Here is a 21,760-nt window from a genome sequence, read left to right as displayed (position 1 = left end):
TACACTCCGCGTTCTTGGGCTCGAAGACACGCCTCTCCTCCCCCGCACCTATACTAACATGAGGATTGATTGCAATTTAAATTGCATCGAGCGATTGATGGAACGCTTTGCTGTTCGATGGGGGGGACCTCCGGTTCCCGCAGCCTTCAGGGGCAAGTTGAAAGTTTCCCCTAGCATTTTGTCGAGGACCGTTAGATGCCTGTTTACCTAAGTCGGATCGATTCTGTTTACTGCTCAACGGATAAATGCCTCCGTAGTAGGCATGGAAGATCCTATCGGTCATGGGATAAAAGGGATGTTCGGTGCGCTTCCCGGTGATCCCTTGCCTGGTACTGAGGTCTTGGTTAATAATGCGCACGGAACTTGGATCTCCATGAAAGAGTATTCGTCAAGGTTTACTTCCTAAAAAGTCCCAGGAAGGGCTATAAGAAGTCCGATAGGATCACGCAAGATGTCGTGGAACTTATGATCTTCTTTACTAGCCAGAACATCCTTAGCTGTTGATATCTCATCTTAAGATGCTTTCACTCTCCGTTCTCCTCGCTGTAATCAGTGCCGTGTCTGCTCAGTAGGCAGGTACTCTATAGACCGAGACCCACCCGAAGTTGACCTGGTAGAAGTGCACCGCCTCTAGCTGTACCAACGTCAACGGTGAGGTTGTTATCGACTACAATTGGAGATGGCTTCACGATGCCTCCGGCACTAATTGCTACGACGGTAACAAGTGGACCAGTGCTTGCAGTTCCGCGACGGATTGCGCCTCCAAGTGCTCTCTCGAGGGCGCTGACTACGCTGCTACTTACGGTGTTACTACCTCTAGTAACGCTCTCAGCTTGAAGTTCGTCACGCAACACGCCTACGGCAAGAACATTGGCTCTCGTCATTATCTTATGAACTCGGCCTCGGCCTATGAGATGTTCACTTTGACAGGTTAGTCTGGCTAATGAAGAGGCTTTCGTGTTAGTTACTAAATATCCAATAGGTAACGAGCTGGCCTTCGACGTCGACCTATCCTAGGTTGATTGTGGTCTGAATGGTGCCCTCTACTTTGTGCAAGTAAGTTAACAATCTTCGAGGATAATTATAACGTTGGAAAGACTTCCGTATTAGCTACTTACTTTGTAATAGATGGACGCGGATGGTGGCATGGCTAAGTACCCTACTAATAAGGCTGGTGCCAAGTACGGCACTGGATACTGCGACGCCCAGTGCGCCCGTGATCTCAAGTTCGTCGGCGGCAAGGCCAACATCGAGGGCTGGGTTCCGTTATCTAACGATACTAACGCTGGCGTCGGTCCCTACGGTGCCTACTGCGCCGAGATGGACGTCTGGGGTACGCAATTTCTCGGCCATATCTGCTATCCATCCCTTAGAACCTTCTTGCTAACCTTTCGATAGAGTCTAACTCTCACTCCTTCGCCGTGACACCCTACGCATGCACGAATAACGCATATCACGTCTGCGAGACGTCCGGCTGTGGCGGCACCTACTCCGCGGACCGCTTCGCTGGCGACTGCGATGCTAACGGATGTGACTTTAACCCCTACCGTATGGGTGCTACCGGCTTCTATAGTAAGGGTAAGACGGTCGATACTTCTAAGAAGTTCACGTAAGTTATCCTTCTACTGCGTTGTCCTTCCTCTAGCCTTTGATAGGCGAAACCATGACTTAGTAGCTGATTATGAATACCTAGCGTTGTCACCCAGTTCTCTAATAACAAGGTCGCGTAATACTTTGTCTAGAACGGCGCCAAGATCAATATGCCTAACTCGACTATTAGCGGCGTATTCGGTAACGCCGTTACCCCTGAGTTCTGCACCGCCTAATTCAAGGCGTTTGGTGACCGCGACCGCTTCTCCGAGGTCGGAGGCTTCTCTAAGCTCAACTCGGCCCTTAGCGGTAAGTGGGTGCTCGTGATGTCCCTCTGGGATGATTACTATGCTAATATGCTCTGGCTCGACTCTGTCTACCCTCCCGAGAAGGCTGGTTAGCCCGGCGCCGCCCGCGGAGACTGCCCCACTACCTCCGGTGTCCCTGCTGAGGTTGAGAACAGTCTTGCCAGTGTAAGTGACCCTTCGTTTCTCTTCCAAGTGAACGGCAAGTATAGAGCTGACGCCGATACTAACTAGGCCACTGTCACGTACTCCAACATCCGCTTCGGACCCATCGGCTCAACCGTTAAATAAGTTCGTTCGTAGAAACTTGTTGCTCGTCATGCTAGAGTGCTTAGGATGTGTGATTATCGTCTGGCCTGAGGCTCTGTATGTTCTGGTAACGGGGCGGCGAGGCGACGATAAGCCTGTAAGTAAACTTGGTCTTTCGTGATGGATACTTGTGTTTATAGCTAGAATATTGTCGGTCGTAGTGTAGGGTGTCGTTTTCTCTTTGTACGTAGTCGTTACTCTTGAAATCCGAAATTTTTGCTGCTCGTCTTTTGTGCCCCGTGTGCATAAGTCTTACCTCGTAGTATTCCTGTCTTGTCTGTACATATGGGATTTGTTAATAAAGCTACTAAAACGAAACAACGCAGAAATTATGGGAGACGTACGTAGAACGGATAAAAACTCGTCTTTAACATACACTGTCTATGCTTAAAGCTTAATAGGTAACGAATGCTAGCGGCAAAGTGGACGGTCACTAGTCATGTATTATAGGTCGAGGCAGCCTAGTTCAGCTGTAGGGCTACGATTATCGGACAATGATCTTTAACGCTGATTGAATTGCCGACATTTCTCCTTTAATCAGAAATTCAACCTCCGACTGCTCTGAGTTTGTAAGGTTTTGATTTGAGATAGGACGGTCCCCTGGGCCCTGCCCACGCTCATCGGCCCGGTCTGGCCACAAACCGGTTTGGCTGCGCCCACATTTTTACCGTTGATTTAAGAGGCTATTAGTGTCGAGATGGTATGACTAGGTTCATTAGACGGTCCTCTGCCCAATGAAAGGCCGTGGCACTCGCATGGAAATTCGGGCCTCCAATCCTATTAGAATCCCCGAACTCTCATAATGGTTACATAAACCAATTAGTCTGTCTCCATTTTCGACCCTAGCTTCGGTAACGCGTCCGAACCGTTACGGCTCGACCGGATTCCGGTAGATAGGTGAGGAGAAAGCAGCCCGTGAAGTCCGTGATCCTACCGGCTGTTAGTGGTCGTCGGTATTAAAGTTTATTGCACATGCAAGATATTTACGCCCACTTAGTTAGGTAATGTTGGGATGGGCTCGGACTCTTGTTTAAATGCATAACCGTTTATATATGAATTAACGAATCGACCGTCTAAGGATCGTGGTATAGAGATTATAAAGGACAACGAGTACTTTAATAGCCCAGCCTAGAACGCGACTAAGAGATGCTAGACTGTCTGCTGATTTGATAGTGTTTAAATAGCGAGCACCCGCGGATTTAGCTATGCTCTGGGGTTTATAAACTTTTAGCGCCCGTTAAATACTACTAATATTTGTTATACGCGCTGTCCTTCAACCTGGTATATCTGATATTCGCAAGGATTAATGATCACAGCCGCCAGTGGGACCCCTTACCTTACGCTATAATAAGTTTTAACCTGGGGCTAGATAAATAGCCGCCACTATTCGAGAGGGCACAGGCGCGGTATTGATCCCACTCCAGTCTTTTATAATAATACTATAGTATAACACCGGAGGCGAAGGGGTCTATAATAATAAATTAAACCTATTATGATTAACTAATTTACGCTAAAAAGCGCGCTATTTACTAGGGTAAGTCTATATGCAGTAAAAGGAGTTTAATATAAATAATATATTAATCTCTATAGCATCCAACTTCTACGGACCTTTAGTTCTATCGCATACTTATATACCAACGCACACCGCTAGTAATTTACTTCTTATTTTAAAAATCCTTATTATAATTTATTATCCTTATAAAAACAGTCTTCTAAATAAAGTCCTATTTTCTAATAATAGTAATTATCTTACCTTCTTATATTAATAAGTATATAATATAAAAAAGAAGCTTATAAAGGCTAATTACTATTAGGGTTTAAGAAATAAATTATTAAAATCTACCCTTCTCTCGAGGTATATTATTAATACTTTATATATACTTAAACTACTCCTTTATTACTTAGTCCTCTTTTTTATACTCTTTAAGCTATTCCTTAATTAATAAAGTTTAATTAATGAAGCTTAATAAAATACTCCCTCCCCTAGGCTTTATCCTAAAGCTTATTTATAATTTATATATATTATATTAATCCCTTATTTAAAAAATCCTTAAATATATAGTACGAGGGTAAGTATAAGCGGCGCTTATTAGCCTAAATATAAGCCTTTTATTTTAAATAATAAATTTAATTAACTTTATAATTCTATTCCTAAGTTACTCTTATTTATAAGCCGTTTTTATAATTATTAATACTTAAGTAGTCGTCGCCCTACTTTTATTTATTAATATTAACCCCTTTCTAAGCTACTACGATTCTAAATTCCTTTTTTCTTTTTTATTTATAATTTCTTTTTTATATATAATCTCTTATTTTTATTAGCGTCTATACTACTCCCTCGTTACGTAAATATTATAGTTAATAAATATTTCTTAGATCCTTATTTTTATATATTTCTTATACTTAAGTAAATTTTTTATAAAGTCGTTCCGTATTTATTATTAACTCGTTTTAATATAAATATAACTCTTAATTATAAAGTTATTATTATTAATAATAGAACGGTCGTTAGTGCTATAAGTATACTTAATAATAATAATAATAATAGTTTATTTAAAAAACCTAATATCCCCTTTATTTACCTTAACTTCGTATATATATTATTATTTATATACTATTTATATTAACTATTATAAACTTTTATTAAAAAAAAAAAGCGAATACTAAAAAAATTAGGGTTAACTAAGTACGCCCGCTCCCCTACCCCGTTTATATTATATATAAAGCGCTCGATTCAAAAACTAAGTATTATAATTAGCTAGGTTAATAATTTATCACTTTTAATTCGCTTTTTAATTTAATACTTTTTCAAGATTTAATATATATTTTATTAAATATATTACGTAAAACTATTTTTATAAAAATATAATAAGTACTTAGCGCTATTACTACTCCGTTATTTTCTTTATATATTATATTAATAATATTTTAAATCCCTAAGTCCGCAGAATTTATAATCCGAACCTTATAAAATACTACTTTTATTTTAAATAATAACGTTTACGATTTAAAAATTTATTATTTTATTATTATTTTATTATTATTATTATTTAGGTTATTAATATTATTTTATAGCTCTAATAAACCTATTAAATTACTATTAATAATACGTAAAAAGTACTTAAGCGCGCTAATAAAAAAGCCCGCTCGACCCTTATTAATAATAATAATAATAATAAAGCGGCTATAAGCTCTTTTTATACTACGTCTTCGTCTTATAATAATATTATAATTATACTACTTTATATTATTTATAATAAAATACGCTACTTAAATAATACTTTAATTAATATATAATTATTCCGCTTATATTCCGTATTTAAAGTTAATTATTTATAAATTTATTAATAATAAAGAGATTATATTTTTTATAATAACCCCGAGAATAATAATTAAAGTAGCTCTTTTATATATAAAAGTAGTCCCTTTATAAATAAAAGTAATCCTTTTATACGTTATAAAAATTAAAAAAACGGTTTATAATTAATATATTTATATTATTTAATTATAACTATATAGCCCCCTTTTTTTATTATTAATAACTAGTTTATTACGTTATTAAGCTTATTAAGAACTAGGGTACGCTACTTAATTAAAACTCGTTTTTTATATATATTAATTAATATTACGTTTTTAATATACTTAGCTAGTTCTTATATATCTTTATCGTTATTATATTCTTTTTATTAAATTAAGTATTATTACTTCCTCTTTAGCCTTTTATATTATATAGTATTTTTTATTTTATAAAATAGCTCCCCGTTTATATTTTAATAAATAAGGGCTTTTAAAGGGCTTTTTTATAATATTAATATAGCTTAAATAAGGATATATAAAATATATTATATATTTTATATTATATTAATATATTTAGTTAATAAGCGACCCCCATTATTTTAATTATTAATTTAATTTTAAATAGGCCTAAATACTTATTAACTAACTTTTAGCTAAGACGCTACTTTTTAATATTCTTTTTTAATAATAATACTTAGTTACTTACTTTATATAATATATTTATTTTAGCTTTATTAACTTATTATTTATACGTCTCGCATACTTTTAATATAAAGGGTTATAAAGCTTCTTAATTAGCTCGTAATTAAGCTATACGCTCCTTAACTAAGATATTTTATATACTATCTTAAGCTCTTATTAAGATTAATATAGGGTACGTAAATAAAAACTTAAATAAGGCCTTAATAAATACTTTATAAATTACTAAGTACTAAGTATTATTATATATAAACTTAGTTAAATAAAAATACTATACTTAATTCGATTAGTCTTAGGTATAAAAATAATAAAAATATTATTCTAAATATTAGTTCTATTATTCTATTTAACTATTTATTTATAAATAAAACGTAGTACTAAGACGCCTTTTTATTCTTAAGAAGTAATAAAAATAAGTCTAAAACTTATTTATAAATAACGATCCTTTATTAAAAACGATCTCTTTAAGTATTTTAAACTTAATAAAGATTTTTATAAATAAGAGGTTTATAAATCCCTAAGCTATAAAAGTCGTCCTTATAATAATATAAATATTATATTTTATAAATCGGTTTATTATAACGAGTATTATGTTATAAGGGCGCTTCTTAATTAATATAATTAATATAAATAAGCCTATAATAAAATTTAATAATATTTCTTATTATAACCTAATTAAAATAAATAAGAAGTATAATAAGCTATATAGCTTATAATAACGAGGCTTTATTTATTAATATATTATATAAGTATTAATATAATTTTTATATTTTTACTTATTTTATTTTAATAATAATAGCGTTTTAATAGTATTATTATTTATTTTATATTATAATATCTTATTATAAACGTATTATAATATATTTTAATAATTTCCCTCTTTAGCCCCTGATATAATAATATATAAGCGCAGCTATTATAATATAATAGCCCTCTCGAGGTATATACCTAGCTCTATTATTACTTCTTTTTAACTAAATAAGACTATTAGTTTTTTTTTTAATTTATTACTTATTTTTTATAAAAACGTTTTCTTATTAAGTAGCTTATAATTAACTTATTATTAATAACCCCTCCTTACTAAATATTATTTTAAGTACTTTTATTATATTAGAGTTTTATAAAATAAATAACCTATAATTTATAGTTTTAATAATAAGCTTAAATAGTTCTCTAAGTATTATATTATAACTTTAATACCCTAAGCTCGTAGCCCTATTATACTTTTTAAAATACTTTTTAGAGTTTTCTTAAACTAGAGCTCTTAACCTCTTTTATTTATTTTTTTATATTATTATTAATTCTATTTTTAAAATACTTATTATTATTTTTATTTAAGAGCTATTCTTATAGTTCGTCCTCGTATATCTTATTATTATAACTTTAAAAAGCTTTTATATATTTTTAATATTATAAAAGTCTTTTTTTATTTTTAATAATAGCTCTTTTATTTTATTATTATTATTATTTTTATTATAATTAGGTTTTTATAATAGTCTATTCGCTAGGTTTTTTATACTTAACTTAAACCTAATTTTAATATTAAATACTATAAGTTTATTTAGTTAGTATAGCTATTTCCCGTTTAGTCTCTTTTTTATATTTAAAAACTATAAAGTAAAATAATTTATAAATACTATAACCTAATTTTAATTATAAGTAAAGTAGTATTATTAGTTCTTTAATATGTTTATAATAGCTAGTAGCTCCGTATCTCTTATATTATAATAGCTTTTTATATTTATTAATTTCCTTAACTTATAAGTAATTAAGTACTAATTACCCTTAAATAATTACGTAATTACTAAGTTAATAGCTTAAGCCGAAGTATTTATTTATAATTATATAAGTAGGATAGGGTTAAAATATTATAATATTAGCGCGTTAATAAATGTTATTAATAACTTCTTAAATAACTTTATAATAAGTATTAATACCTCTAATTATCCCGGTTTTACTTTTTTTAATAAGTTTATTAAAAGTACCGTTATCTTAGTATAGTTATTAATAAATCTATAATAAAACCCCGTAAATTTAAGGAACGTTTATATATTTTTAATATTTTTTAAAAGTAGCTAATTCGCTATAGCTTCGGTATATATAGGTTCTATTTCTATACTTTTATTAAATATAATATACCTTAAAAAACTTATATATAATATATAAAACTCGTATTTACTATTATTTAAATATAAGTTCTATTACTATAGCTTTTATAATACGCTATATATATACTCTTTATATACTACGTAATTATTATTATACATTAAAATATTATCTAAGTATATAATATAAATAATATTAACTAAGCCGCTTAGAAGGTTATTAATATATGCTTAAAAAGTTACGGGTGCGTTAATTAGCCCGAAAAGTATAACTAAGTACTCGAACTACTCGTATTTAATACAAAAAGCTATTTTTTACTTATTACCCTTAGCTATATATATATAATAGTATACGTTCTTAAGGTCTAGGTTTATAAAAATAGAGGTATTAAATAGTCTATTGAATATCTCTTTAATTAGTAATAGTAGCGTTCTATTTTTTATATAACTTTATTAATTATTTTATAATTAACGTAAAATTATAGCTCTTTTTTTTTTTTAAATATAAAAAAAATGAGTATTCTTACTAGGCTTATAGAGGGGTATATTTAGCCCCTAGCCTCTATTTTTATTAAATAATTACGTAAAATCTCGAGCTTATAGTTTAATAATAAGTAAATAAGTTTTTAAAAAAGAAGTGCCGCGTTATTTAACTTAATATAATAATCGTATAGTATTTTATTTAATAATAAAATAGCCTTCTTTTTTAAAAATAAGTTATTAAAATCTTAATAATATAGCTTTTAATCCTTAGCTATACTCGCCAGTACTACGTTACTATTTATAACTAAGTTAATTATAATATATATAAATATTACTAAAACTAAGTTATTTAATAGCCTTTTCTTTAAAGTATTTAAGTAAATATATTATTTATAAATTAAATACTACTATTTCTTTTATTTTTAACTTATTAATAAGTTAATATCCTCTAATTAGGGGAAACTAAGGATAAGTATAAGCGCTATAATATTAATTATTATAAAGTAATATAGCTATATCTCCGTTACGTAATTATTATTAATAATTCGAAGCCGTAAATAGTAGCTTCTTAGCGTCTCTATCTATTTACTCTTAATATTTATTAGCTATAATAATAAGTAAATTCGTAAATTAGTATTAAAGTTATTAAATAGCCCGATATTAACTACGTTCTTTTTTATTTTTAAATTAATAAGGGCGCTTAGCTTTTCTTATACGTAGTTTAAGTATATATAAGTCGGGATATTTAAGTATTACCCTTATTAATTACTAATTACTTTTTTTATTAAAATAGTATTTAAGCTCGTTATTAGTCCGCGCTACTTAATTAGGGTAAGGTCTAATTAATAACTAGTAGCTTTATACCCTTTTTAGTTATATTTATAATATATAACGCTTGGGTAATTATTAATAAGGTACTTAGTTTTATTATAGTTATAATATTACTAATACTATTCTTATAGTTATGGGTAAGTTTTATAATATAACTAGTTTTTTTATAATTATGATACGTAATATCTTTATTAAGCGAGTTACGGCGTATTCTTTATATATTTAATTTATTAGTACCCTAATATTTTAATATTAGCTCGTTTAAGTTTATATTAAAATATTACTTAGGGAGCGTTTATAAGCTCCTTATTAATAATAAGGATTATTTAATACGTCTTATTAATAATACTAATTATAAATAAGTCCGTAAAAGTTCTATTTATAATATTATTACGAAACGTAGTTTAAACTATAGCTTACTTATTAATATAAAAATCCTTTATTTCTTTATTAAAATATATTTTAGTTCCATCTCGAGCTTATTAATATAATTAACGAACTCGTTAACTTTCTTTCTTTAGCTTTATAAGGTATTATTTAATTATATATTTATTATTATTTTTTAACTAGCGGGATTAAATAAGTTATTTTATAAAAAAGTCTTTAGTTTCTTTTATATAACTTAGTTTATTATAAACCTAGGGGTCCTTTAGTAATTAAAGATATAATATATTCAAAAGGTTTTTACGCTACTACTTAAGTAGCTAACTATATATACTACTTTATTATAATCTATTTTTATTTATTAAGTTTATAAATTAAAATAATAATAATAATTAAAAAAAAAAGCTTTATAAATCCCGTACTAATTTATTAATATATAATAAGTTAAGGAAGGATAGCGGTCTAAATATAAACGTTCTATTTATAATACTTATTTAAATTAAAAAAAAGTTAGTAAATAGGGGCTTAAATAATATAAATTCGTTACTTTATTATTACTTAAATAGCGCTTTAAATATAGCTTTACTTATTAAACTATTCTTAGTCTAGGGGTTTACGTTTTTATTTATATTAAAACTAACGTTCGAGGCTATTATAATTAAAACTATAGCCCTTAGTACGGGAGCCGGGCTATTTAAAGAGCTTTATAAGCGTTCTAAATCTACTTATTTTTTATATAAGCGCTCTTTATATATTATAATAAGGATTTCTTTTTTAATTATCGCTCTTATTTTTATAGTTTTATTAACCTATTACTTATTATTTAGTTTAGGTATTAATAAGTAAGGGTAAGAAGTTTATTATTTTATTTAAAATTCGTTAATACTCTTAATAATACGGTCTTTTTATATTATTATTATATTATTTATCTTATTATACTTTATTTTTATCTTATTTATTAAAAAAGAGGCGATTTTAAGGGGTTTAATAAAAAAGAGTCGTCTTTTTTTATTATTATAACGCTAATTACGCTCTTTTACTACGTTTTATTTTTATTAGTATTTTAAGTTTCTAACCTAGTCCTTTTTATAAATAAAAATTTTAAATTATTAATAAGTATATAATATATAAAAAAAGCTTATAAAAGCTAATTATTATTAAAGTTTAAAAAATAAATTATTAAAATTTACCCTTTTTTTAAGGTATATTACTAACGCTCTATATATACTTAAGCTACTCCTTTATTACTTAGTCCCCCTCTTTATACCCCCTGAGCTATCCCTTAACTAACGAGGCCTGACTAGCGAGGCCTGACATCCTAGACCTAGGAAAGGTAATAATTGGAAGGGAATTATCTCGTCTCTAAAATGTATATCCTTGGGCCTTTGCTTACTAATTTTACCTCGAGGAACTTGACCTCTCATTCATTGCCTTGGGTTCAATGCTCATAAACGGATTCTATATTAAGAAGTAGGGGACTGCGCACATTTTATCTCGGGGGATATCGGGCACGCTAAATAGGGGTAAATCTTACCGTCCATTTAGATAGTTGTCGCTCGGCTAGTTGTACCTACCTATAACCTCTCATTTGATTCCTTTTGTTGTTATGTAGCCCCTCGAATAGTTCTTATATTCGCACCTAGATATCGGGATGCAAAAGGCGAGGAGACAGAGCTCGCTACTTTATACCTCAGATGCATGTAGACTGGGCGTTCAAGGGGGAGCACCGGCCTAATGTAGTACAATAACTCTAAAGGTTCCCGAAGCCCTACTACTTATACCTAGAGCATAGAGCGTCTGATATTTACAGAAGACCATAGAAGTTTGCCTAGCTAGATGCCGGGCGACCCTTGGGGCCTGTAGCACCTGACAATGCTCTGGACTGGCTTCACGAGTAATGGCTACGTTTTTGAAATCGGTGCTCACCGAACACTTTGCTCGAGTCGGGGGCGGGCGTTCTTCCTCGCATTTACCTAAGGTATGATAGATAGATTATTAGCCAAGACTGAGCTTCGTATAGGGTATGCCTAGGGTTATAACACCGTCTTAAGTAATTTATATCTCCGGTTATTAATTCTCCCTTCCTCTTCTCCCTTAACTTGGATATCGAAACAGCCTTGTAAGGCAGTCATGGACGGCTTCGCTGTATGATCGAATTTGGAGCAAAATCGGAATGGCTTGATCCCGGACTCCTGGCGGATTTGCCCACCCGTGAATCGACTGGGTGGCAACTTCTCGGGCCCCAGTAGTTGGAACTTGCAAGCTCGGTCAACATGGAGTACGATTCCTCTAGAGGGACTGGGAAGCAAGGCCACAGTGGTCCTTTACCCCTGTATCCTGCCCGTTGGTATTTGTGTCGCAGGGCAACATTCAGGTGCTGGAAAGGTTATCGCAAGTAACGGTCGTAGCTTCGGTGGCCTCAAGGGATACGGAAGAGCGTCGTCATGTGAGGTGTATGAAGAACGCTGCCCGCGACAACTCAACAACTGTAACACACCTTTTCGCGGCAATTCCCGTGTCATCCGGAGGAGACTAGGAGCTCGTCGCGATAGTATTTCCCCTCCTGGAGTGGCAAAATAATTGATTATGTCTAAGAACCAGAGACGAACAAGTAGAAGGAAGTCTCCACCAGGTTTGTGCTACCATCATACGGTGGGCGGTGTTAGATCTGCTATTTCTGTCCGAAACCCAGATCCCACATGCAAATAGACACCCCGGCCATGCTGCCATAATAGTAGTCCCAAGTGCGACCTAGAATAAACCTTCTGCGCCTCTGAGCACTTTTCTCTGCGGTATACAGGTCTAGTTAACATTCTAAGAAGGATTACTGCGCTTAACTAAAAGGGGGGTTTGATATATGTAGCGCCGAACTACTGAATCGTGGAGTTATTTATAGAGCTTGCTTCATAAGTACACAGAGATTTCTATACTACCGAGAATTAAGTAAACTATCCTAACTTATAAATAGCTAGGAATAATCATTAATCGTGAGTTGCTTATCACTAAAACGTTGCTAATCGCTACCTAAGTACCTTACTTAGGTAGTTGCTGCTACGGACTGCTCCGTGGAGCTAATCACGATCGACCATTGGGCGCCTTCGAAAAGCAAGATTGGCTCGCGTTAATATTCCTTACCCCGTAATTAAGGACGCAGCGCTATAGGGCTCGGTGCGGCTAGCTTAGCCCCGACTCCCGAAGCCCGAGGGGGTGATTTCAACCTTGATGAGTTGCCATGGCCCCCTTAAGCGAAGTTGAAAGGATAGGTGATTAGAATGTCCGCGAGAAAGAGGGCATGTTTTCCGGGAATGTACTTGCACTTATGGTATGGGGTTGTAAGACTCGATTGCCCATAATAGTGTTAAAAATGTGATGGCCCTAAGATGAAGACACTATGGTTGGGTAGCCCATTGAGCTAGTAGTAAAATTTATTACCCTGAGTCGTAGCACACGGCGCCTACTACCTCTAGATTTTAGTTAATTTAAGTTTAATTAAGCTAGTTAAGTCGCACGGCTCTGCAGCTCGTGCAGTCAATGGCATCGAGGTTCGAAAAGGGGGGCTTAACATTTCAGGTCGCCGTGCGAGAGAAGAAGGCCGATCCTCGAACTTATTAACAGCCGACTTTTTAATTCATTTGCTAATAGAGAGAGTTAGATAAATAATTACGAGACCAGGAGGGGTGAATAGTTCCGAAGGACTTTAGTGCTATTAACTCATTAACCTGGACTCCTTTCGAGATAACAGCGACTTTGACCTTAATAGAACAGCAATTAGGTCTCAAATTGATAGGAAACCACAATTCATCTGTAATTATCACAAAGCCTTCTTGTGAATAGTGCATTACCAGTTGTATAACTTTAACCTTGTTATCTAAGGTACGCAGTACTACTAGGTAATAATATAGGACGAGGGAAGCTCGTGAATCGAGGGGTCGGTCGCTTCATTAAGTACTAGAGTTTTGAGACACGCCCCTATATGTTAGTTGAGGGGCTTATATCTTCTGACCTATCTACCAAATTACTAGTGAGATTTTAACCTTTGCTATGTGTGTGCTGTGTAGTTTGCGCTTCGTGGTCCGTGGATTATAATGGCACAGCTTTTAGGGCATAAGCGAAAACCCACGCTATGGCTTTTCTCCCTTAGTATGCTTCCCTTAATACCGGCTAAAGCTTTGTTTAAGTTCAACTGAAGTAAGAAGTGCGTGTCGATGGGGACTTTTCGAGCTAATGCTGTGCCCGATGGGGTTCAAGGAGATATAGATAAGAACCAGTCTGCCTTCTACACACATATATCAAATCAAAACGGATCCTCCGCTTTATCGTGACCGCAAAGCTGTGGCAAAGCCACACCCGAGTCGCTATAGGTATAATAAGAAAAAGCAAGCAGAAGACCCGCAGCATCTTTAGGGCCCGATTAACTTGCCACATTACGCCCACATGCGGATAACCATCGCGTCCGCACCATGGACCGCTTGAAGGGTAAGGTACTGAAGGGTGTAAGATTGGCTACTGTGGAAGAATTAGCACTCCAAAGGGGGCTTCAATCGACAGGGCAAGTTCACTTTCTCGATGGCCTAGACTAGTGCAGACGGAAATCCTTCTAAACGCCAGCAGGGATGGTACCACGCCTGCGGGGTATATTAGTTAGGTATCCGTACTATGGCCGAGAGATGAGATATGCAGTGGCTAAGAGATGCTATTAGAATATTAATTCTGCTTAATAATAGTTAGCTATAAATACTCTTCCGAGGCTATTAATGGGGAGAGTCGTGTTATAATACTGCTATTATCATTTCTTTCTTCCTCATCTTAGACCAATATTAGGCTCGTAATACGACGATGATACAAGGGACGCTCCGAACCTAGATGCTCCTACGATAGCTATAAGCTTTAGGCGTCTCTTGCTAGCCGGCGCTGGTCCTCGCGTGATCTTAACGGAACCTCTATTTTGATAGCAGAGACAGACTGTGCCAGCAGCTTGCCTTGAGTGTCGCAGAAGAAAAGTAAAGGTAAGTCGTAGACCCTATCGAAATTGACGTAGAGAGAAGAAGAGGGAAAATTCGCCCGCCTCTAGCTTCCTACCCCTGATGGAAAAAAGTACCTTTTGCCACGACCTGGTGTACTATACATAGTAACGGTACTTATCTAGGTCGTTGATATCGCCGTTAAGGTGGGGCAAAGTGGCCAGAAGACTTGTTAAATCATAAATAGATTAGATAGTTAACCGTTAACCTTTTCCCCTCTCTATCCACCCCCTTAAGAAGTTCGAACCAGCTAAGCCGGACCCTTAATATCTCGATGCGGCTAGCTATAATGCTAATTAGTATTTAATAACATAGTGTTCCGCGACCCGACCGATCTGTTCGCGATGTTCTACGCAAAACGTCGAATGCGAGTGGGATACCCTAATTAAGACAACCAGAAGACAGGCGATTGTCAACCGACTAGAAGAACTTGAAAAAGAGAATAATAATCTCTACGAGCTAATAAGGGACCTTTATTCACGGCCCGAAGCAGAGGCAACCGAAATATTTAATCGACTACGATCGATAGGCGACCCGTTCTACGTCCTGGACCTCGTTCGCGTTGGGGATCTTCTCCTAGGAAAGCAACCTATTGAGTAGGAAAACCTCGGTGACAGGAGGAACAAATTAAGCCCGTTATCTTCGAAACCGAATTCCGTGCGAGATAAAGCCGACATGAGTCCCTTGGATCCGGAAGATTGATTGAATTGAGCCCTGTGTAAACGCGAGCCATGGCGGCAAGTTCGGAATTCTAGTTATGGGCGACGACGACAAGTTTAATTAACTCGACCGCGTCCATCTCGCAGTCTAGTTATCGACCGAGGCAGATTCCTTAAGACGCGATCTAATGATTATACGCAAGTAGGCTACGATTCCTTCGGTATGATGGGACTATTCTTCTAATAGTTCGAGACGCGACCGAAGCTGACTGGCATTGTCAAAAAGTGCAAGTCTCCGTCGATAGAGCAATGCGAACCCTCTAAGATGTGAGAGCCGCTAACAAACGGTTAATAGCACTTAGTCTTGAGCATGGCTCCGGTCTAAAAGTGTTGAAAAGCTCGCTATGTTGCCCTATAATACTCAGTTACAATGGATAGAGGACCGAGGGCAAGCCCAACCACACGAGACGATTTGCTTGGGTACTGCGTGCCGAATACCGAGTTCAGAATCGTTGTGCCTTTCAGAAGTCGGAGCCGAAATTGTAACGATATAATAGAATTGTTGAAGAAAATGGAGCAAATTGTCTAGTAGGTTCTCTAGATACCTTACCCCATCGCACCGGAGGCTTTTACTTAAATGCGTTACGTCAGACCCCGACCGCTAAATTTTTCTTTGCTTTAGTAGTTAGGTACTCTAGAAAGAAGTCTAACTGCGAACGATATTAGTTGGCGTTGTTAGACCGAAGCTGACTGCGACTAATTAATGATTTCTGACGTTAAAGTGACGAAACTCGTCCATATGCCTTCTCTAATAGACAAGCGCAGCCCGGACCCAGAAGACGCATGCGAGCATGAACACTTGAACAGAGAAATGGCAGAGACAAGGCGAAGAGAAGGTATTATAGCAGTTGCTATTGCATTAGGATGTTTGGATCTTGAACTCTAGGGTGAGCGGTCGAGTTTCTTATTAAACTTGTTTACCCAGTGCTATCGCATATTATTTCGTGGTCCGGCCTCTAGGTACCGAGGTCTTGCTCTATGCTGTATGGAATTGTGGAAACATTGCGAAAGACTGCATGTACTAATGAACTGCTGGAATGGCATACATCTGTGGAATCACGGACATTCGTCTATGTCAAGTTGTGTTCGTTCAACCCCGGTGCTCAATTGTGCTTATCTCTCTGCGACTCCATTTCTTCCCACCTGACTGCGAGCGTTACGAAACATGCGAGACTGTCGTTACCCTGAGTGAGAGTACCCACGCGCTTTTCCTGTGTGTTAGTTTAAAGACTGGTAGAATGGGCTGCCATAAGTCTGCGAGGTTAACGCTGGTGCTACTTGGGGTCGATCGGTTAGAGCTAAACGCTAACGCTTGATACGATTTCCTTAGTGTCCTATTACGAATATAGCCTCGAGTCTACGACCAAGACTAATTAAGGTTAACTTGCTAGCTGCTATTGTAGTGGTATGCTTGCTTATTTGCCCCTTAACAGTGGCTAATCGATCTGCCTCTTACGTCCGTACGTAGTTGCGCGTGTCCCCTCTTTCTACTTCAGGAAAGCCGACGATTCGAACCGAGGTCCCCAGGACTATACAGGTGGTAACATTGGTAGCGGATAAGCGAAAATTAGGCGAAGACTTGAGGGAAGAATCACATAGTCTAGTCAAGTTCTCAACGTAGGGCTTAATGGGGCTGGTGCCAGCTATCCTCTGACCGACCTGGACACCGTCGTCTGAAGGGGCTCCTGGAGTGCCTGAGGCTGAAGACGGGACGACCATCAATTAAACACTGAAATGCTCAGAAGTCGTCAATGGACCGTCGACTCTGCGCAAGAGAGATTGGAAACCCACGAGTAGTCGATGCGGCACCAGGGACAACCTACCAGTTCAGCATCATAACATTCTGGAATGATAGATGGAGGGATAGCCAACAGACTTCCAATCTTGCAAGAGCTTCTGTTATTCGACAACTCAAAGGACAACTCCAAGTAAAGCGAATAGTTCCATTACAGCCGTCACCGGCAACTGGGTCCCGTCGGTAAACACGCCTTCGCCTAATATTTTAACCGCAGCGCTTGAAGCGCGGCCACGTATTATATCGGCCAAGCGCAAGCACCTAATGAAGATGGCTTCAACGGTTTAAAAGAAGAGGAAATGTCGCCAGTCAATCAACATAATCAATGTAGACGGAGATAATGCCGATACACAGAGTCGCCAGCATGTCGCAATCGAAATCTCACATCCTTTTCTTCAACGCCGTCCGCCATGCACTACAGGAGTATGAAGCTTTGAAGCTGGTGGCCGATCCCGAAGTGGTCACTAGTACCTCGCGAGATCAGTTCTTTAGCGACTTGCGCAGCAAGTATCAGAATATCGAGGCTATTTTCAGAACGTCTTCTAGTGGAGCTGTAAATTATTTGTCACATCACCCTTCGAATTACTAACATTTGACAGGTTGCTGGAAAGTTTGACGAAGAGTTCGTGAACCAACTGCCTACGTCTTTGAAGTACATCTGCCATACTGGCGCCGGATACGATCAGATCGACGTCGATGCCTGCACGCGGCGCAACATCATCGTCACTTATGCGCCAGACCCAGTCACGTCGGCCACTGCCGATCTGACCATTTTCCTTCTCCTCGGAGCCATCCGCCAGTTGAATCCCTCTTTTACTAGTCTAAGGAGCGGCAACTTCAAAAAGGGCCTCGACTTTGGCCATGACCCTCAAGGCAAGACATTGGGAATTCTCGGCATGGGCCGCATTGGTCGTGCAGTCAAGCGCCGGGCCGAGCCTTTTGGGCTCAAGACAATCTATCACAACCGGAAGCCGCTGTCGAATGATCTCACTGCAGGCTGTCAATATGTTTCCTTCGATGAACTTCTCAGCACCAGCGATATTATCTCTGTCCACGTCCCGCTATCAGCCAGTACTACGCACTTGATCGGAGCCGCAGAGATCGCCAAGATGAAGCCGGGTGTAGTTTTGATCAATACAGCCCGTGGTGCTGTCATTGATGAGGCAGCTATGGCCGCCGCCCTGGATGAGGGCCACATCGCAGCGGTTGGGCTGGATGTCTACGAAAAGGAGCCACTGGTTGACGAGCGACTAGTCAATAACGAAAGAGCATTGCTCGTACCTCACCTGGGAACCCACACCGTTGAGACACTTGGCCAGATGGAGTCGCTGGCCATAGAAAACGCACGCCGTGGTGTTTTAAAGGAAAGGTTGTTGACGGTCGTTCCTGAGCAGGCTGAGGCCTACGAGCAGTCCGCGTAGGAGCAACAGAGCTATGAATCTATGAGGCACGTCTATAGGCTACACGATCTTGCGACGTAGAAAGGGAAAAGTACAAAGATTCCAACCATGTTCGATAATCCATGATTCCCATATTGGCCGTATTCAGTCGCAGGAGAGATCAGCGTGGGGCAATCGATGGGTACCCACATGTTTCTTCCCAAATTCGACTTCTCCGCGGAGCTTCCTTTGTCCGCGGCTCAAATATTACGCGCATCTGGCCATCTCCTCCGTCTCTTAAGCCTTTGGCCAGCGTCTCTCCACGGCCAATTGAGCCCGATCTCGGCAAGAAACAAAGTATACCGTCAATACCTATGGCAGGCCAAGGAACTAAGAAAATAAGTCGGAGTCGTGGGGCCTGCTTGGCCTGCAGAGCGCGAAAACACAAGGTGGGTTGAGAAGAGTCACTTATAACCTACAACCAGCAGAGGTTGACTGACTCCTTGGGCAAATAACAGTGTAGTGGGGAGAGGTGCGCTCGTTCTCGTCTGGTTGATGTTTTGTAATAACAAGAAAACTTATCGCTGTAGGCCAAAATGTGCACAATGCGGTATCAACAATGTGTCATGTCAGTGGCCTGAACAGAGAAAATGTCACGTAACAGGGATAGTAATCGCACCTCACAAAGTGCCCGTCACGTGCTAAATCACGTATCTATCTTAAATATCGTATATATAGACCTTCTCCTTTTATCTATTTCTATTTTAATAATTAAGCTACTTTTACTATACTCCGTATACCTATTACTACGTACTATAACTCGTAATAGTTATAAGCCTAGCTCTTAGTTAAGACCCTATACTACGATAACGTACTTATTAATACGATTCTTACGATCTCTTTAAAATAACCGACTTACTCGTACTTACTTTAGCCTAAGCTAAACTAACTAGCTACGATAGTTAAATTAAATAATTTAACGTACTTTATATTATAAATAAGGGCGTCGGGGTCTAGAAGTACGTCGACCTAGACGCTCTAGATTCCGATATATTCCTTAACCCCTCTATAATACTTATTTCGCCCTTAGAATTCGGACGATTAGTTATAACTTATAATAAAGAAGAACTACGAGCTTACTAAGCCCGTTATAAAGCGTTCGAGAACGATTAAAAAAACTAAGAAATCTTTTATTAATAGCTTTTAAATATAACTCTTAGTACGAACCTTTTAACTTCCTTAAGCATAAGTAACCTATAAAACTAAGCCGGGTTTCTTTTTATAAAACTAGCTATGCTACTTATTTTATATAAATAAATCTATCCTTATACTGCACCCATAAAGAGGATCTATACGCTCGAGAGTATTTAAAAATAATAAAAGCTCGACGCTAAATATAAGTAACTTATAACTTACGAACGTAATATTATTAATACGTATATTAAAATCCTCGCCTAGTAGTTAGTAAAATTAGTTAACGCTATACTATACGAATACGTATTTTAAAAAGCTATTAAGAACGGCGCTAAGTTTAGTATATAGCGAATCGTTAGATATTTAAAATAGGAATTTACGCCCCCTAAACTAGTAATAAGGAATGCGGTTCGAGAGGAATATTAATAAGCCCTTAATAAAGCGAGGACTAGAATTAACCCCTAACGCTAATATAAGGAGTAGTAGTCTACTTACCTCCGAGCTAAAACGTATAATATTTTAAAAATTAATAAAGAGATTGCCGTACTCGACTTCTTAGTTATAATTAAGTCTAGACTTAACCTTATATAAGGCTAACGTATATATAAGACCTTTAGTAAATTAATAACCTTTAGAACGCATACGAGGACCCTCGAGGAGATTATATATATATTTAGCTTAGTAACTTAGGACGTATATACTAAACGACCTTTAGGTTAAGGAGGGGCTTACTCTATTTTTACTAAACGCTCTAACTTAGTTAACGACGTAAATAATAAAGGTAACGTTATATACCCTTATAATTATATATACCCATAGCGCCCTATAGTATACCGAAAATTAGAATAGGTACTTATAGGCCGAAACGCTAGTAAGTTATTAATACGAATGCTAAGGAGCTATATAGAGGGAGTCCTCGCCGCTATTAAATTAAATAAATAGAAATTACTCTATAATAAGCTTAAAAAAGCTAGTTAGCTAAAGAACGATAGAACCCCTAAGAAACCTAGGTTTTTAAAAGGATCCTCTAACTAACCTATAGCGAGCTTATTAGTAAACTAGGACGAGGGCTACGTAGTCGTTATATTTATAAAGAGTTAGGACTTAAAAGTAAACGTAATCTTTAGTACCCCTATAAGTAGCGCTCACCCCCTTTCTTAGAGTATAATAATAAATAGCTATAGAGTAATATATTTAGTTAATAATAAGAGCCTATTTAAACCTAAGAGTTGCGTACTATTAGGTAATAAAAACTATATTAAATTAAGAATTACTATATTACCTATTACTATACGTAGTACTCGTATTATAAAGGGCGTCCTAGACGGACCTAAGGGAAAAGGAACCTACGATTTAAAGCTTTAGAACGTCGCTTATATCGAGGGATTCTATATTAATATAGTCTTAGAGACTTTACTAAATAAAAGCGCACTCTAGTACTACGGTCTAGATTATACTTTATAATAGGGAACGCTTTATAAGAGTACTATTAAAAAGTAGCTTATCTAAAAGAATAATTTAGTCTTTTTCGAATATAAGCTCCTCTAATCCTATCCTTCTTTTATAAACCTTAAGCATATCCTATAGAGCCTAGCTAGTATTATATTACTAGTTAGCTATAAAAAATTCCGTTATTTATATTAATATAC

At 36.3% G+C, this 21,760-nt stretch overlaps 4 protein-coding genes across 4 annotated transcripts; 3 read left to right on the top strand and 1 right to left on the bottom strand.

The window, feature by feature from the left end:
- Positions 1-518: 518 nt before the first annotated feature.
- Positions 519-2,230, top strand: CLUP02_07010 (glycosyl hydrolase family 7; the record flags this gene model as incomplete). Its single annotated transcript, XM_049286007.1, has 10 exons — positions 519-568; positions 635-930; positions 983-1,002; positions 1,129-1,333; positions 1,399-1,609; positions 1,694-1,721; positions 1,833-1,964; positions 1,992-2,063; positions 2,130-2,177; positions 2,222-2,230. The coding sequence occupies 10 exons, from the start codon at positions 519-521 to the stop codon at positions 2,228-2,230; spliced, it is 1,071 nt and encodes a 356-aa protein (XP_049143150.1).
- Positions 2,231-12,133: 9,903 nt separating this feature from the next.
- Positions 12,134-12,539, top strand: CLUP02_07009 (uncharacterized protein; the record flags this gene model as incomplete). Its single annotated transcript, XM_049286006.1, has 2 exons — positions 12,134-12,148; positions 12,321-12,539. The coding sequence occupies 2 exons, from the start codon at positions 12,134-12,136 to the stop codon at positions 12,537-12,539; spliced, it is 234 nt and encodes a 77-aa protein (XP_049143149.1).
- A 1,888-nt stretch (positions 12,540-14,427) lies between these two features.
- CLUP02_07008 (uncharacterized protein) lies at positions 14,428-17,462 on the bottom strand (the record flags this gene model as incomplete). Its single annotated transcript, XM_049286005.1, has 2 exons — positions 14,428-14,509; positions 17,200-17,462. 2 exons carry the CDS (start codon positions 17,460-17,462, stop codon positions 14,428-14,430), a joined length of 345 nt encoding a protein of 114 aa, XP_049143148.1.
- Positions 17,463-17,902: 440 nt separating this feature from the next.
- CLUP02_07007 (uncharacterized protein) lies at positions 17,903-18,959 on the top strand (the record flags this gene model as incomplete). The annotated part of the gene is made up of 2 exons (XM_049286004.1): positions 17,903-17,998; positions 18,138-18,959. The coding sequence occupies 2 exons, from the start codon at positions 17,903-17,905 to the stop codon at positions 18,957-18,959; spliced, it is 918 nt and encodes a 305-aa protein (XP_049143147.1).
- Between the last annotated feature and the right edge of the window lie 2,801 nt (positions 18,960-21,760).

Source organism: Colletotrichum lupini, chromosome 3, assembly GCF_023278565.1.
Source record: "Colletotrichum lupini chromosome 3, complete sequence".
Taxonomy (NCBI): Eukaryota; Fungi; Ascomycota; class Sordariomycetes; order Glomerellales; family Glomerellaceae; genus Colletotrichum; species Colletotrichum lupini.
This window is presented reverse-complemented; position numbering and strand designations above follow the sequence as displayed.